Genomic DNA, 19,464 nt, shown 5'->3' on the forward strand with positions numbered 1-19,464 from the left:
ACCTCTTTAAAGCGTTGAAAAGAAAATATCACCTTGAAGACTAAGGTGGGCCTGCCCTAATCTGTGATATTTTCAATCACTTCATAGGCATGCGAAAGCTGGATGGTGAATGAGGAAGATGGAAGAAGGGACGCCTTTGAATTGTGGTGTTCCACATATGGTCACTATGAGTCAGAACCGACTTGATGGCACCTAACAAAATTTATTCCACTGCTATTCATAAGGTTTTCACTGGCTCATTCTTTTCAGAAGTAGACTACCAACTCGATTGCACCTAACAACAACTGCAAAATTTGGTATGGTTTGTTAAATATCAGTAGATAATAGAATAAGGATGGAGTATAAAGGAAGGAGAGGATACTCACACCTTTGGGCATTATTTGTAGGCATAGGTAACAACCTCCACAGATTCTGTTGGTCTCTCTTTTGAGCCAAAGGACATGCAGGGAAAGGTCAATAGCTTTGTACACACTTGAATACAATACAAGCTCTGATGATTTGTTTTAGCACCTCTGATATAAAATCACCCTGTGCATTTTGCATCAAGGGAAGACTAGAACTGGCTTTATAGAAACAAATCCCTCAAAGTCTTTTATTTTCCATCCAGTGCACTCTGGAGCAAATGGGTTGTGAGTAGTTGGCCAAATGACCTTCCCCCAGTCTCTAAGAATAATGAGTGCTCTGTCTGCTTTGTCCACTCATGTATGTGTAAGAAGACCAGATTCCCTCTTTAGGCCAAGTTCTCTGCTCCACCCAACTTCAGGTCCCCCATCCCAACTCTCCAGGATCCAACATTTCCCACCTCTACTTCTTCACTTCCTTCCTCAAGGATCTTTCACCAGTCATTATTTTCTTTTGTTCCTTCGATTTCCATTTCTCCCCGTCTACTTGATCTCATATTTTCTAAACATATAAGCAGCTTAAATCTTTGCCTTCTGACTACGATCATAAAACTTCTCTTCACCTTATCTTTTTCCTCTTTTTCTACAATCAACAAACCTCTGAGTGCCTACCATAGCGAGTTACTATGCTGGACTGTGGCGATATCAAGATAAGTAAGATACGGAACTTACCCTCAAAAAGCAACCAGACCGATAGAGGAACTCAGGTGCCAAGAAGCTTTTCTTCACAAGGAAACTTCTTGCCATTAGTTCTACTTTCTTGGCATCCTATTCTTCATTGTCTGATCATGATTTTCTATGCTAGAGCCTTACTTCCAACCCCACCATCACCCTACAACTAATCTGGCCAAGGTCTTGAGTTGTTAAATCCAAAGAGCTAATTCATCCCTCATCTTACATGCCTGGTAGACACTGTTGACCACACCTTCAGACTTAAAATCTTCTTCTCTTTTAGAATAAATGTGACACTTTCTCTTCTTTACATAGAACTGCATCCCTATCTCAGAGGGTGCCATAGCACCAGTCAGACTCCAGGGAGTTGATCCCCTTCTTTTCTTTAATGTCTAGTTAGCTACCAGTCCCCTCTTTCCACCCACTAAGTATACCTCCATTATCCCATCTTCTCTATCCCACATTCTTGCTTGACTTACTACAACAGCTGCCAAGCACCTTTCACATGCTACCAAATTCATCTTCCAAACATATAAATCTAATCAGGTTACTCTTCTGCTTAAAATCCTTCCAAAAATAATTGCGAGAGTGAGGTTAGTGGAAGTAAGCTAAGTTTACCTTTTGTAGTGGAAAGTCCATAAACACTGTTAAGTTTGATGAATTAAGAAATAAAATATAAACATATTATTTAGAGTTATGAAAGTAAATTGTTGTTATTAGGTGCCATCGAGTAGGTTCCGACTCATAGCGATCCTATGCGTAACAGAACGAAACACTGCCAGGTCCTGCACCATCCTCGCAGTCATTGTCATGCTTGAGGCCATTGTTGCAGCCACAATGTCATTGTATCTTGTTGAGGGTCTTCCTCTTTTTCACTGGCCCTCTACTTTACCGAGCATGATGTCGTTCTCCAGGGACTGTTCCCTCCTGATAACATGTCCAAAGTATGTGACACGTAGCCTCGCCATCCTTGCTTCTAAGGAGCATTCTGGCTGTATTCGTCCAAGACAGATCTGTTCATTCTTTTGGCACTCCATGGTGTATTCAATATTCTTTGCCAAACCATAATACAAAGTTTTCAGTTTTTCTTCAGTCTTCCTTATTCATTGTCCAGCTTTCACAAGCATATGAAGTGATTGAAAACACCCATGGCTTGGGTCAGGTGCACCTTAGTCTTCAAGGTGGTATCTTTGTTTTTTTAACATTTTTAATGGAGGTAAATAGAAACTGTAAAAAATGGTAACCTCTAAGGAATAGAACTGTCAGGGAGAGGACAAAGAAGAGGAAGGCTTTTAGGTTTCATTTTGAAGCTTTCTGTAACATAAGGTTATTAATTATAAATAATAATTTGAAATGCAGATTTTAAAAATGCATGTTTTATTGGTTTTCCAGGACATGTGGGATAAAGTCCAAATTCCTTAGCATAAAGAGTTTGTCTTATTAAGATGTCAACCTACAGTGGTAGTCTCATCTACACCCCACCAGTAAAAAACCAGTTGCCATCTAATTGATTATGACTAATGGAGACCCTATACATGTCAGAGTAGAACTATGCTCCATAGGCTGATTTTTTGGAAGTAGGTTGCCAGGCCAGCCTTCCTATGTGCCTCTGGGTAGATTTGAACTTTCTACCTTATGGTTAGCAGCTAAGCGTGTTAACCATTTGTACTACCTACCCATGGACTCCACCTGCACGCCAATCAAAAAATCCAAACCCGTTGCTGTCCAGTCAATTCTGACTCATAGCAACCTTATAGGACAGAGTGGATGTGCCCTATAGGGTTTCTAAGGCTGTAAATCTTCACAGAAGCAGACTGCCACATCCTTTTCCAGTGGAGCAGCTGGTGGGCTCAAACCATCAATCTTTCAGTTAGCAGCCAAGCTCTTAGCCACTGCAACATCAGGGCTACTACCTGCACTTCAGCCAGCCTGATGTCACATACCGAACTCCTTGAAGGCATTATGCTTGTATTTTTGCACAAGTTGGTCTCTCTACCTGCAATGCCATCCCGCCCTTCATCATCTGGCTAATTTAAATTTCCTTTGCCCTTTAGGATTCAGCTAGTGTCATCTGTTCCATGAATAATTTTCTGAACCTATTCCATTCCTCCCATGGGTTAGGTAGTACACCACATTTAAGGTCCAGTAATGCCCTATGCATAACATTATTAAAAATAAATAAAACTATGTGAAAAGTACTATGTGTCTCATTAACCTGGAAGCTCCCTGAAGACAAGGGCTACATCTAACTCCAGTGCCAAGTGCACCACCTGGCATGGAATGGGTACTTGATGTTGCTGAATGAACAATAAAACCATAAGCTTACATTTAACTCTTCTCTAAAATGAAGGAATTTCAAGCAAAGGGCTAGTTTCCCTAAGAGAATTTACATTGAAAAGCCAGAATTACAACTGAAAGTGGTCAAAGAATGTGAGTAGACAGTTCACAGAAAAAGAAATATGCATGGTTCTTAACTATATGAAAAGGTGACGAACCCAATTCATAAAAAATGAAATGCAAATTAACTCAATGATGAGATACTATTTTAAACTATCAGGTTGGCAATGCTCAAAAACGTTGATAACACTGTGTTAAGGAGGATAAATAGGTTAACAGGCTTATTTGTAAGTGACTGGTAGGAGTGTGTATTAGTATAATCTCTATGCAGAGAAATTTGGTAATACTTCTAAAAATGCAAGTCAACAAGAAAAAGATGAACAACCCAATTTAAAAATAGGCAAAGTGCTTGAATAGACATTTCTTCAAAGAAGATATGCAAATGGCCAGTAAGCACAAAAAGATGCTTAACATCATTAGCCGCTAGGTAAATGCAAATCAAAACCACTATGAGATACCACTTTACACCCACAAGGATGCCTATTATCAGAAAAATGGAAACTAGCAAGAGTTGTCGAGGATGTGAAGAAATTGGAACCCTTGTGCGTTGTTGGTGGGCATGAAAAATGGTTCAGCTGCTGTGGAAAACAGTTTGGCAATTCATCAACATGTTAAACATAGAATTACCATATGACCCAGCAATTCCATTCCTAGACATCTACACAAGAGACTTGATAGCAGGGAATCAAACTGTCCCCCAAAAAATGTGTGTATCAATTTGGTTGGGCCATGGTTTCCAGGGTTGTGTGGTTGTCCTCCATTTTGTGATTGTAATTTTATTTTTAAAAGGATAGGGTGGGATTGTAACACCACCCTAACTCAGGTCACCTCCCTGATCCAATGTAGGGGGAGTTTCCCTGGGATGTGGCCTGTACCACCTTTTGTCTCCAGGAGATAAAAGGAAAGGGAGGCAAGCAGAAAGTGGGGGCCTCATACCACAAAGAAAGCAGCACTGAGAGCCGAGTGCATCCTTTGGACCTGGGGTCCCTGTGCCTGAGAAGCTCCTGGGCAAGGACCTTCCTCCAGAGCCGACAGAGAGAGAAAGCCTTCCCCGGGAGCTGATGCTTTGAATTTGGACTTTCAGCCTACTTTACTGTGAGGAAATAAATTTCTCTTTGTAAAGCCACCACTTGTGGTATTTCTGTAATAGCAGCACTAGATGACTGAGACAATGAATTACCATATGACCCAGCAATTTCATTCCTAGATATCTACCTAAGAGACTTGAAAGCAGGGAATCAAACAGATAATTGTGCATCAGTGTTCACAGCAGTGCTATTCACAATAGCCAAAAGGTGAAAGCAACCCAAGTGTCCATCAACAGAAATATGTATAAATAAGATGTGGTATATCCATGCAATGGAATATTATTCTACCATAAAATGAAATGAAGTTATAATAGATGAATGGATAAAGAAAATGTAGTACATACATGCAATGGAATACTACTCAGCCAGTAGAAGAAACAGTATTGAGACATGCTACAATATGGATGGAGCTTGAAGAAATTATGCTGAGTGAAATAAGTCACTCACAAAAAGACAAATATTGTATGACCTCACTTATATAAAAACACAAGAAAAGGCAAATTTATAGAGACTGAAATTTATTACTGGTTACCATGAGTAGAAGAGAGGGGAAAAAGCGGGTTAATAATGATGAAGAATCACACTGATTAAGGGTAGGTTTGCCCAGCTGATTACCATAATTGCTGTCAATAAGTTGTACACCTGTAAAAAGTTGAACTGGCAAAAGTTGCATGACAGACATATTTACAACAATTACAAAAAAAGAAATAAGAGTAGCTGCTGAGGCTGCTTATGTACTACCAAAAACTTTAGGATCTCTTTCCTTGGTTTGGAGGTTTAGGCTCATGGTCTCATGGGCCATCACAATTAATTGGCCTAATAACACATTTAGTACTTCTGCTCTACCTCCTAGTTGTTGCGCAGTTCCTGGAGTCTTAAAAGCTTGCAAGCAGTCATCAAAGATGTGAAAATTGATCTCTATTGGCCTGGAGCAAGAAAGGAAGAAAGAGAGTCAGGAATAGGAGGGTATGGAATGTGTGGCTAATTGCCTCCATGAACAACTCCCTCCTTTGCCATTAGATCAGAAGAACTGGATGGTGTCTGGCTACCATTGCTGAACATTTTGATCGAAGATTCTATAGAGGAATCTTGATCAAAAGTGGGAAAATGCAAAACAGAATTTGGAATTCTCATACAGCCTAGGCTTTCTGTAGCCATGGGAGCTGGAGGAACCCCTGAAACTATCGCCCTAAGATAATCTTCAAAACTTAAGCCAACCACATATCACAACCTCGCCCCTCACTTCTCCCTACCAGCACCGTGAGCTGAGCATCACACCCCCAAGCACCACGGGCATGTCCTACTGGAACCTGCCCTGCGCTGACTCCCGGCCCACCCTGTGGGCCCCAGTACATGCCACAAACAACCCATCCCAGCACCCCCTTCAGTTGGACCTACTCTGCTGCACCATAGCTGAGTGATTCACCCTGCCTATTGGACAAGGAGGTGAAAAGTATCATGCCCACAGATGAACAAACAACAAAAAGTGCACAGCCCACCTGCTCAGACATAACTAAATAAAACAAAAAAAGCAGGATGAAACAAACAAACCTATAATCAATAAATGAAAAAAAAAAAAAAAAACTACTGAATGTCCTGAAGACAGCAGACAATATCAAAAGATATTTTAAAAAATAGGATAGATGGTTCCAGTAGGCATCCAAAATAAAACACCAGATGGCTTTCCCGTAGAAGAAAAGGCACTGGAACTACCTGATAATGAGTCCAAATCTCTAATATTCAGAGCTATCCAAGAGTTGAAGCAAAAAGCAGACACAAATGGTCTGACTGAGACTAGAGGAATCCCGGCGGTCACAGTCCCCAAACCTTCTGTTGGCCCAGGACAGGAATCATTCCCGAAGACAACTCATCAGACATGGAAGGGACTGGACAATGGGTAGGAGAGAGAAGCTGATGAAGAGTGAGCTACTTGTACCAGGTGGACACTTGAGACTGTGCTGGCATCTCCTGTCTGGAGGGGAGATAGGAGGGTAGACAGGGTTAGAAACTGGCAAAATTGTCACGAAAGGAAAGACTGGAAGGGCTGACTCATTAGGGGGAGAGTAAGTGGGAGTATGGAGTGAGGTGTATATAAGCTTGTATGTGACAGACTGACTTGATTTGTAAACGTTCACTTAAAGCTCAATAAAAATTATTAATAAAAAAAAAAGCAGACACAATGTGGAAAAAATAGACAAATTCATGGAAAATACAGACAAAAAAAATGGAAGAATTCAGGAATATAATAAAGGAAAAAATGTCAAAATAAATTCACAACTAGAAATCATACAAAAACAACAATTAGAAACTCAAAAGATAAACAACAAGGTTTCAGAAATGGACAGTGTCATAGAAGGTCTGAGGAGTAGGTTTGAAACAATGGAAGATGGGATGAGCAAAATTGATGACTAGAAACACACTACCTACCCAAACTAACACAAAAAGATGTTGAAAATCTGAACAGACCCCTAACAAGAGATTGAAAAGATAATTAAAAAAAACTTTCAACAACAACAAAAAAAGCCCTGGCCCAGATGACTTCACTGGAGAATTCTACCAAATATCCAGAGAAGAGCTTACACCAGTACTACTCAGACTATTTCAGAACATAGAAAAGGAAGGGATGCTTCCGAATTCATTCTATGAAGCCAGCATAACCCTAATACCAAAACCAGGCAAAGACACCACAAAATAAGAAATTTACAGACCAATATCTCTCATAATATAGATGCAAAAATTCTCAACAAAATCCTAGCCAAAGAAAACTACAAAATATACTACTGCAAGAAACCAAAAGAGATCTACATAAATGGAAAAACATACCATGCTCATGAATAGATAGACTCGACATTGTGAAAATGAAATTTTACCCAAAGCAATTTACAAATACGGTGCAATCCCAATCCAAATACCCACAACATTCTTTAAAGAGTTGGAAAAACTAATCATTAACTTGTACTACCTGACCTCAGAACCTACTATACAGCTACGGTGGTCAAAACAGCCTAATGCTGGTACAATAACAGATATATTGCCCAATGCAACAGAATTGAGAACCCATATGTAAATCCATCCACCTACAGTCACCTGATCTTCGACAAGGGCCCAGAGTCCACCAAATGGGGAAAAGACAGTCTTTTTAACAAATGGTTCTGGCAAAACTGGATGTTCATGTGCAAAAAAAATGAAACAGGATCCATACCTCACGCCACACACAAAAATTCATTCAAAATGGATCAAAGACCTAAACATAAAACCAAAAACTATAAAGATCATAGAAGAAAAAATAGCATCAATGCTAGGGGCCCTAATACATGGCATTAGCAGGATACAAACCATAACTAACAATAGAAACGCCAGAAGATATGCTAGATAACTGGGATCTTCTAAAAATTAAACACTTAAGCTCATCAAAAGACTTCACCAAAAGAGTAAAAAGAGAACATACAGACTGGGAAAAAATGTTTGGCTATTACAAATCTGACAAAGGTCTAACCTCTAAAATCTATAGGAAAATCAAACACCTCTACAACAAAAAGACAAATAATCCAATTTAAAATGGGCAAAGGAAATGAACAGACACTTCACCAAAGAAGACATTCAAGTGTCTAACAGACACATGAGGAAATCCTCGAGATCACTAGCCATTAGAGAAATGCAAATCAAAATCACAATGAGATGTCATCTCACCCTGGCATTACTGGCACTAATCAAAAGAACTGAAAATTACAAATGTTGGAGAGGCTGTGGGGAGACTGGAACTCTTATGCACTGCTGGTGGGAATGCAAAATGGTACAACCATTTTGGAAAACGATATGGCACTTCCTTATGAAGCTAGAAATAGAAATACTATATTACCCAGCATTCTCACTCCTAGGAATATATTCTAGGGAAATAACAGCCATCACACAAATAGACACATGAACACCCACATTCATTGCAGCATTGTTCACAGTAGCAAAAAGATGGAAACAACCTAGATGCCCATCAACAAATGAATGGATAAACAAACTATGGTATATGCACATATGCACACAATGGAGTACTACTCAGATATAAAGAACAATGATGAATCTGCAAAGCATCTCAAAACATGGAAGAATCTGGAGGGCATTATGCTGAGTGAAATAAGTCAATCACAAAAGGACAAATATTATATGAGACCACTACTATAAAAACTCGTGAAAAGGCTTACACACAAAAAGAAACAACCTTGATGGTTACGAAGAAAAGGAGAGGTAGGAATGGAAAAACACTAAATGGACAATTAGATAAGTGATAGCTTTGGTGAAGGGTAAGATAGCACACAATACCCTGAAAGCCAGCACGACTTGTACAAGGCAAGGTAACACAAGCTCCATAGACACAACCAAACTCCCTGAGGGACCAAATTACCTGGGCTGAGTAGTGTGGGGACCATGGCCTCGGGGAACATCTAGCTCAACTGGCTTAACATAGTTTATAAAGAAAATGTTCTATATCCTACTTTGGTGAGTAGCGTCTGGGGTCTTAAAAGCCTGTGAGCAGCCATCTAAGACATTCCACTGGCCTCACCCCATCTGGAGCAAGGAAGAGTGAAGAAAACTAAAGACACAAGGGAAAGATTAGTCCGAAGGACTAATGGACCACAACTACCATGGCCTCCGCCAGGCTGAGTCCAGCACAACTAGATGGTGCCAGCATACCGCCACTGACTGCTCTGACAGGGATCACAATAGAGGGTCCCAGACAGAGCTGCAGAAAAATGTAGAACAAAGTTCTAAATCACAAAAAAAGACCAGACTTACTAGTCTGACAGAGACTGAAGAAACCCCAAGAATATGGCCCCCAGACACCCTTTTAGCTCAGGAATGAAGTCACTCCTTCACCCAAAAATTAGACAGGCTGGGGTCTTAAATACTAGCAAGTGGCCACCTAAGATGCATTAATTAGTCTCAACCCACCTGGAGCAAAGGAGAATGAAGAACACCAAAGACACAAGGTAATTATAAGCCCAAGAGACAGAAAGGGCCACATAAATCAGAGACTACATCAGTCTGAGACCAGAAGAACTAGATGGTGCCCAGCTACAAGCTATGACTGCCCTGACAGAGAATCACTGATGGAGAAGGAAAGCAGTGGGCCAGACCTCAAATTCTCAGAAAAAGACCAGACTTAATGGTCTGACTGAGACTAGAAGGACCCTGGAGGTTATGGTTCCCAGACCTTCTGTTAGCCCAAAACTGGAGCCATTTCCAAAGCCAACACTTGGGATTCCACTGGACCATAACATAGAAAATGATACTGGCGGGGAGTGAGCTTCTTGGCTCAAGTAGACACATGAGACTATGTGGGCAGCTCCTGTCTGGAGGGGAGATGAGAAGGCATAGGAGGACAGAAGCTGGCTGAATGGGCACGGGAATACAGGGTGGAGAGAAGGAGTGTGCTGTCTCATTAGAGGGAGAGCAGCTGGGAGTATATAGCAAGGTGCATATAATTTTTGTATGAGAGACTGACTTGACTTGTAAACTTTCTCTTAAAGCACAATAAAAATAAAATTTTTAAAAACAAAAATTAGACATGAAACAAAACGAGACTAAAGGGGCACATTAGCCCAGGGGCAAAGACTAGAAGGCAGGAGGGGACAGGAAAGCTGGTAATAATTTGAAAAAAAAAAATTGTTAATTGTATTTTGTTTTAACTATTGTTCATTTTAGATAGTTTCTGCTTTGATAATTGGGATATAACTTGTTCTAGGAATATCAGTGACCCAGTGGCAGAAACACAAGCATTCTGGCAAGGCCAAAGTGTGGGGACCTTAGAGAAAGGCACTGTCTCCAGGTGGGCATAGCTTTGCAGGTGCATAACTGGGGCTGAGTGGATTTCAGCCCCATCTGCCCCCTTGGCCAAGACATACAATTCGTAACAATGCACAACTGTGCACAGCAGCCCGGCAGGCTGGAGAACAAAAATCCCAGACCCAGAATTTGATTACCATGTACAAAGTCAGAATAAATCCATTCTGCCCAAGCTTACCCAAGCTTTTTTCATTACTCACATCCAAAAAAAAAAATTTTTTTTTTTTTTTTTAAGCTGTTGGCACAATAGTCTTAATTATCTGACCTTTTAGAGGCATTTTCTGATCTTGGCTTGGCTGACCAGGCTAAATGCTATATTTGATCCTATTTTTAAATTACCCAAATGGTGTGAATGGGTATGTGTCTTAGGGTGCCCCATATGCTGGGCTGCTTCCAGAGTCTTATTTGTACCTTGGCAGTAACCAGTAGTGATTAATGGGACCAGGGAATGACAGTAAGAGATGGTAAGGGTCTGGTCAGTGCGGCTCTGATCTGAGTAAAATTTGGAAGTGGGGATCACTCTTGGTCACCCACGAAATGGCAGCCTAGTACAGACTGAAAGAATGGAATGAATCAAAAGTAGGAGGACAATTCTGAGACAGCTGCTTCTGATCTCTGCTCCACCCACCCCAAGTTGGATATTGGGAGTGCTATGTTTAGAAGAATTAGCAAGGAAAGTAGTCCTGTTTATTACAAAGTACACAGGCCATTTTCTGGCCCCTGCTTACTGTGACTAGATGTTTACTTTGTTTCCTTGGAGATTACAAGGATTCGATGCCTTGAAAAGAAGAGGAAGGCCAAGAAGAGCTTGAGAAAAGAGTAACCACAATTTCCAAAGTTTTCGGGCATTGAACAATGCTATACCAGGAACTCTATAATCACAAAACAGCTTCTGATCTCTCTTTCTTATAACCTTCCATTTCTGCTACCTAAATGGCGTTCCCTCATATGAAGTTTCTTCTTTAATGATCCATGTCCTTCTTTCAAAACAGATACTTGACACCACTCCCAGGAAGCCTTTATACACATCCAAACTGATTCTTTAAAAAAAAAAAAAAGATTTGGTTCTTTACAGCCCTAAAAATGTGCACTGTGGCTGGAAATCAAAGGAGCATTCCCTCCTAAAATTGTGGTTTAGGTCTAAGACAGTGGTCAGCAAACAGCTCACAGGCCAAATCCAGCCTCCATTGACTGTTTTTGTACGGCACATGAGCTGAGAATAAGATTGCATGACTTGTGAAAACTATCTGAAATTCAAATTGTGAGTGTCTGCAAATGAAGTTTTATGGAAATGTAGACGTGTTCATTTGTTGACATATTGTCTATGGCTGCTTTCACACTACCATGGCAGAGCTGAGTAGCACAACAAAGACCACATGGCGAGCAAAGTCTAAAATATTTACTGTCTAGCCCTTTACAGGAGAAAACTTATTGAACCCTGGCCTATGACATTAAGAGTACCAGAGATGTTAAATAAGAACATCTCAAAAAAATAAATTCCAGGCAACCCAACAATTCAAAGGCTATCAAATTGCCATGTTAAAGTCTAAGTACCACAATCAAAACTAAGTGATCACTGTGAGGAGCAGGCTATGAGCAGGGAAAAAAAAAAAAAAAAGTGAAAGGATGTACAAACATACACTCTCTGCACTTGGTAAGTATAGAGCTGTCTGTGTTGCTCACTGCAGCATCCCCAGTACCTAGCCCACTTCCTAAAGCTGGGTATGTGCTCATTAAGTAGTCACTGAATGAGGAGGAAGAGAGGAGAAAGAAACACAAAACAAGTGAAGCAAGAGTTTTACAGGGTTGGGAGTGAAGAGGGGCCTGAACAACAAACTCAAGTCTGTCTACCCTTGGGTCATTGTCCCCAAAAGTTGGCAAAAATTTACACTTTGGAAGCTAATATATCCAAATGCTAAGCATGTGCCAAGGAGAATGAAGAAATGACTTAAATAACTATGGTAGATGCCACAGTACATTCAAACCCACCTTCTCCACCTCCTCTTTAGTCACCAGACGCTTACATATGCCAGAAACTAAATTGAGACTTGGGGATTATCAAGGCGAAGGAAATCGAATATAAAGCTAATGAAATAAACAGCACCACTTGTCATTGTTGATCTCTGATTAACTGGCTTTTCTTTCCGAAACAGGGCCTCTTTTTCTTTCTCTCTCTCTCTCTGTGTCTCTTTGCTGGCAGGTGACACCTACACATATCCTTCAGCCTTGGCAGAGATGCTCACTCAGATAAGAACTGGAGTTCATGCTGCACATTTTCATCTTTGTGTGTCATCATCACCGTGTAAAACCACAACTGTAGGAAAACAAAGCTGTTTGCTGCTCCTCTGTCTCAACTGACATTTCCACCCAGTTCTCACATTTTTTGCTTTGGAGCTAGAGAATTGTTTAAATCTGTCATTGAGACAGTTCTGCCCAATGAAGTAAGTCAAAGCCAATCCACCTCTACCCAGAGATAAATTCACCTTTCTACAACTTTTTGTCTTTCGAATTTCTGGCATCCCCAGCCATTTCATAGAGTTCAAACAGAAGGCAAGGATAGGGACATGGTCTTCAAAAGCATGTATCTTGCCCTTAGGGTTGCACCAAAAGTGAGGTCAACTTGGAAGAGCTGACTTATTCTTGGGTCACCCAAATTTCATCCCAGACTTTTTTCAAGTGTGGGCCTCAGTGTCAACATCCCAAAAAGAACAAATGGCCCACTGAGAGAGTGTGCCACATTTTGCTCTGGACAGGGGCCTGGGTTTCTAGGTGCTAGGAGCCTGTGAATCTTGGAAGGGAAAGCATACCTTTCTTCTGGGAAGCCAAATCAGAGAAAGTGGAGAGGTCCACCCACTCAGATGCTTTCTTAAATGACAAAACTACTCTGAGCCCCACTGTGGAAAAATCAAGATTTAGGCAGTGCCTCGGTTTAAGAGGCACAGGTAGACACTTGGAGAAGCTGTTTCCAAACAGGATTCCAGTATAACTCCCAGACAGTCCTGCTGCTGCTTAGTGTAACAGTCCAGCCACCATTGTGGATCCAGAAGTTTCCCTGAGTTTTCTCACCTGCCCATTATCTCTGCTCCAAATGAGATGAGAGGGGGAGAAAGGGTACTGTTTAAAAATGAATCATAATGTATTTTACCAGACTGGAGAAAAGAAGTGAAGACACGGCTGGGGCAATCATGCTTTTTGTGCAGTGAGTTAGTTAGAACAAGGTTAGACTTCTGTCAGGTGAAGCCCTGAAGTTTGCGTTTTATTTCATACTGAATTTTAGTTTCATGGCACTAGAACCCTTTCACAGAACTAGGCTACGCTACTTTTATGAGCCCAGGTAAAGGAGTAGCTTATTGAGCCGATTCACTTAGCAACCAATTTTTACCAATCTTACCCTTTCCATTTGATTTGACTTGTCCTATTGAACCCATGAGTAACTAGCTGAGTTCAGTCTTTCTCGGAGAAGGACATATGTAAGGCCATATTTTTCAAGTTTTAGTTACCTTTGTTAAGTTTAAAGAACTCCTTTTCAGCAAAGACAAGAGTCTGTTTAGAGAGGAAGTCCTTGTACACCTATTTGATTTCAAGCCACCCTCGTGGTACAATCTGCAGCAAAGGAAACAGGAGGCTATGTGAATTACCGGGCCTGCTCTTGGGTCTGTTGGTTAAGTGCCTTCTCCTACCTACAAAATGATAGTGGGTTTGTTGGTGTGTGTGTGCACACACACGCAATGGTTAATACAAGCCTGATTTCAATTTTCAAGTTGCTCCAAATGTCACAAGTTTCGTTAGTTTGTTCGTTGCTGTTGTTGTTATTATTTTTACAGTACTGCAAGCTATTAGAGGAGGAAATCCTGATGGTGTCGTAGTTAAGTGCTATGGCTGCTAATCAAAGGGTCAGCAGTTCGAATCCACCAGGCGCTCCTTGGAAACTCTATGGGGCAGTTCTACTTTGGCCTATAGGGTCGCCATGAGTTGAAATCAACTAAACGGCACTGGATTTGGTTTTGGTTTTTGAAGCTATTAGAGTCCTCAGTTATGATGTGAGCATGATACGTGAAGAAGCTGAAATTGTCTGTCTTCAGTATTGTCATCTTTGAGCTCTTTCTGAATCAGAGCCGAAGCATTGAGAGAATTCGTTGGGGTAAAATCACCCCATTAAAAAGAGTAGCAGTTCAGTAATAAGAAAGGACTACAACTACAAAAGCAACATTTTTCAGAAGCCTTAGGCTAAAGACATGTTTAAAATGTAGTCAATACTCCATTCAGAGGGAATTTGGGGTCTTTACGGGAAATCAACTGACTCCTGACTGTGGCTTATTTAGTGTGATTTTAAAGATATTCTTTCTAATAGTTTTGGTTTTCCTCATTGCACACAAATTTCTAAAATGTCAGTGAACATATATCCATCAAGTTTTCTTTCTCCGGGTTTGGCTGCATATATGTTTTACCTCGTTTTTCAAATAAAATTAATGTTTGAATTTATTAATACAAAAGCAAAAAACAAAACAGGCTTTCTTCTTCTCAGAGTCTGATTAGAACATTTAAACTGGCCATTCATTGATAAGGTCATGCGAAATTTATTCATTCAGTCAATAAATATCACTGGAGATACAGCAATAAACAAAACAAAGCCCCTTCCCTCACGGAGTTTACATTTCAGTTGGGGAGATAACCAATAAACAAACAAATAAGTAAAACATCTAGGTAACAGAAAGTGAAAATACTATGAAGAAAAGCAAGTAAAGAAAGCAGATAAGGGTATGGAATGGAAGGGGCTTTAAATAGAGTCAAAAAACAAAACCAAAGCTGGTGCCATCAAGTCAATTCAGACTCATAGCAATCCTACAGGGCAGAGTAGAACTGCCCCATGGGGTTCTGAGGGAGTGGCTAGTGAATTCTAACTGCTGAAATTTTGGTTGGGAGCTTGGAACTTAACCACTGCACTCCTTAACTACAGTGCTCCTTAATTACAGTACAAGGCATCATTTGAGCGGGGACCAGAGGAGATGAGGAAGCAAGCCGTGCACATGCCTGGGGAGCACACCCAAGGCAGAAGAAATAGTACATGTAACGGACCTGAGGTGGGAACATGCCTGTGCTGTTTGAGCCGGAATATGGTAGAAAAGCAGCTATATACTTATGAGAGAGAGAGAAAGAGATCCTGAGCCTTGAATGTCCTTGCAAATGCCAAAGACTCATCCACCCCAATTCTTTAGAGCCCATGCCACTGTTTTTGGCCTGGGTTGGTAACAGATCTATAGCACTGATGACCCTAGTTCTAGGTTCACCATTGGGACCATCTCTAACCTCCAACGTCTAGTTGAATTTCACTCTCTGAGATAAGCCCTTGGCCTACCGTAGTTCCCATCCAGTAGTGCAAAAGGCTGGGATGAAGGTTCAGACATCCGCTTGCCCATCAACATCCCCATTCAAATAACCATGATCATTGGTGGCTCAGTTAGTTAACCCAAGGGGCTGATGGAGTCAAGGCTCAAGTTCGATCTCTCTCATAGAGTGTTCACATCACATAGAATGCATGGGTAAGTCCAGGCCAGCATCTCAGAGAGGTAAACCATTGGTCTGATGGGAAACTGTGACTGGAACCAAGCAAAAAATTGTCACCAGAAGTGTGCCTTGCTTGAAATGAAGCTAATATTTGAAAGTCTAGATTTTTTTAATCTGTGACTTCAACTCCAAAGTCTGTTTTTTCTAGACTTTGCAACATGTCTGAAAGACAACAAAGAGAAAAACCAATGAAGGCACTGATAAAACTAGAGGCAAGAGCATTCCCAATCCTACTAAAAACTGGAGAAAAGGATTTATGTTATACATCTTTTAAAGAGCAAGTTACTCCCAGAATCATTGCCAAAATAAAGCATACTTGCTCTGAAAAACAATATTAAGACACAAATTTTAAAACACTTCAGTGGTAGTTCAGTAATTTTATCACTGAATACACAGAACATAATGTACACTTGATTTCTTTAAATTGACACATTCAGCCCCAAATATGTAAGCTCATAATAAAAATTTACGGGACTATCATTACCCTTAAGAGTCTTACCATAGTAGCAGAAAACAATATTGTTTTCCTCATAAGTACCGTATCTGAAACTATAAAGACATAACTCCAGCCACCATTTTTAAACCATTTCTTGGTTCATACTAACAGTGAAAACAGGCTTCCTTATATAATATTTCTACTTTGGCTCTGTACAGAGTGAGTAAGAAAAATCGCAAGTGTGATTCATCTTTAGTTAATCTCCGTTTCCAGTCATAAAATAAAAGCATTTATTATCAAAGATCAAATCTTTCCATTTTTGTTTTTTGCTACTGCCCTTCCTAAAATTCTCCAGCTCTGTCATTTTCAAACACAATTACATAACTTGGACTGAAGAATTCTGTGTCCCCAGAGGATGGCAATGTGATATGTGTGCCAGTGTAAATTCAACAGTCCTTCACCATCCAGGTATTGCTGAGTTTGACCTTTTATGAATTGATTAAGTTAATCAAATAGAGTACAATATTTTCTGTCTGCAGTCATAAGATTTTTACCCCTCCCCTTCTCCCCACATTAAAAAGAAAAATTAAAGAAGTTACCTTCATATACATAAAAATGGGGGAAAATATGTTACATTTTATTACATGTTAAAATATCCCAAGAAACAGAAACAGAATATATTCTATAGCACCTCATCTCTGGGTAGATAGAGATAGTGGGTTTAAATTTGTGTTAATATTCCTTCTCTTCTTAGGTCATTGCCCACCTTTATGCGTAATTTATCTCTGTGGCAATAATGATAATAGCTAACATTATAATAGCCAGACATGGTGCTAAGTGCCAGGGACAAACAGAGAAAAGAAAGGCTTGAGCCATACCCTCATGGAGAGATATTTCTGGTAATTATCTAAATTCTGTAGCTGAAGAAACAGTCTTGAAGAGGCAGTGAACTGCTTGAGGCCGTTCAATTTTTATTAATAAAAGGCATACCAGGGACTTGAACAGGCTCTGCCTGCCTCTAAAACCCTAGGCTCTTCTAACATCTGAATAAATCAAAGCACTGAATAAATTGTGAAGGAAGTCGGAGAGCCCGTTCTTAAAGGTCCCCTGGCATGCTCCAGGTAACCCAAAACCAGAGGCAGAAAATTATCCATGGCCATTCCAGGACTAGGCCTTGGAGAGTCTCTTGAGAGCTTTGATGCTGTCCCATTAGAGGCGACACAAACCCAAAATACTTTTCCATATCAATGGACCTCCAGTGTAAGCAGGCAGCTGAGCCCACAGAGTTGTGAAGCTCTGAACCCTAAATTACGTAAAGTTCCTCTAGAGGTGTTTCTCACCAGAGAGAGCGCCTTCTGCCTGCTGCCAGCCACCCCCTTAGCACATGGCAAGAATCTTGTCATTTCCTTCCATTCTGCCTCCTTCAGAAGAGGCGGCTTGTGGCTCCTCCCCCATACGCTAATGAATGCTAATGTCCCTTTTTCACAGCATCGTCTCTGCCCCATGGATGCTTTTTCAGCATCCCACTTCAGATTTCCACTCAGACATTAAAGAGACCAACTGTTCAAACCTGAAAGAGATGGAAAACAAAACCATCTATAGGGTTTGGCTGAAAAGAGCTGCTAAACAAATAATCCTTTGTTTTATTCAAATAATTTTGACATAAAGTGATCTTATTTCCTGACACACACTCTTCCTTGGTGTAGAGGACTACTTTATTCTTTTTAAACAATATTGTGAATATTAAACAGAATTTCCATCACAGGGAGTGAAGAGAATATATCTGTTTGCCTAGATATGAGGGGATTTCATTGGTCAAAATGACGAAATGTGGTCAGAATTGATCACAGACAAAGTCTATGTCTTTCTAAACTAAAAGGAAAACAACATTAAATAGGAACTAAGTGGCTCATTTCATGAGTGAGAGACCACGTTTTACTGGTTTAAAAACATCTTAAGTTTCACCATCTCCCTACCCTCCCCACTGTAGCCTACCCCCACCCTGCACTCTCATTTAACGAGCAGGGATGATTTTCTAGGAGTCCCTGGGTGGTACAAATGGCTAACAGGTTCACTTTGCTGCTAACTGAAAGGTTGGCAGTTCAAGTCCACCCAGAGGTACCTTGGAAGAAAGACCTGGTAAACTATGAAAAATCAACCATTGAAAACTTTATGAGGCATAGATCTACTCTGACACTCATGAGGTCGCCGTGAGTCAGGATTGACTCCACAGCAACTGGGAATGGAATGATTTTTTAACCTTTCTTCTCTAGGAAGTTTTTGGTCATCACACTTCACTTGATTGAGATACGCAGGTGAGTGAGACTGGAACGGGGCTCCACCAGCAGCTTGGAAGCAGATTTCAAGGCAACAGAATCCACTCACTTGTTTTCTACCTTCTCATCAAGTCAATAAATACATACTAAGTATGAATTTAGATCATGGCACCGCAAGGTACCCGCCACAGCAATTTTCTTTAACTTCATTTCAGAGTATCAAAATCATCTTGATATTTAGTCTAGTCAGTCGCCCAAGAAAACTGGCATCAGTGACCTAACGGGGGCCCGAGGTAGCCGGCTGAAGACAGAGGCGGTTCTTTCCTATCCAGATCAGTGGTGTTGAACAGATGAAGAGGCAGCAGCCGGCTCACATCTGGATAGGTATCTGTGTCAGGAGCGGTAGGCTGCAAAGTCACGCGCAGGGGCATAAGGCTGGTAGTGTTTGCGGGTAGGTCCGGGCCTCCGAGGGGTCATGTTCATGTAGTCACTCTGAAGGATCCTGCTCCTCTTATTCTTCATCTGCCAAAAAGAGAAGTGTCAATGTGGAGGGGGTTGGGGACATAACAGAAGATGTACTAGGAGGTGTCCTAAGACAAACAAAATTATAATTAAAAGCCTACTTTGGGAGCAACTATTCAGAACATCAGCTATCAAATGAAACTGAACACTCATTTGTTGAGCACCTTGAACTTGGGTAATGACTAATCTAACTGAATTAATTTGGACTCTTCTAGATTGACTTTAAAATCTGAATCATGTTTCTCTCAATGCAGTCATTTGATCCAAAT

At 40.7% G+C, this 19,464-nt stretch overlaps 1 protein-coding gene across 4 annotated transcripts in view; it reads right to left on the reverse strand.

Annotated features, from left to right (window-relative positions):
- Positions 1-12,516: 12,516 nt before the first annotated feature.
- The window catches only part of CD28 (CD28 molecule), a 42,170-nt gene continuing 35,222 nt past the window's right edge, over positions 12,517-19,464 (reverse strand). For 3 of the 4 annotated variants that reach the window (XM_003405929.3, XM_023542184.2, XM_023542190.2), the window contains one exon: positions 12,517-19,195. In XM_003405929.3, coding sequence (XP_003405977.1) covers positions 19,067-19,195 — 129 coding nt within the window. In that variant the 3' untranslated portion in view covers positions 12,517-19,066. The remainder of the gene's footprint in view (positions 19,196-19,464) is intronic. The other variant, XR_002784416.2, reaches the window with a different exon arrangement.

This window comes from Loxodonta africana, chromosome 6 (genome assembly GCF_030014295.1).
Source record: "Loxodonta africana isolate mLoxAfr1 chromosome 6, mLoxAfr1.hap2, whole genome shotgun sequence".
NCBI classification, from domain to species: domain Eukaryota; kingdom Metazoa; phylum Chordata; class Mammalia; order Proboscidea; family Elephantidae; genus Loxodonta; species Loxodonta africana.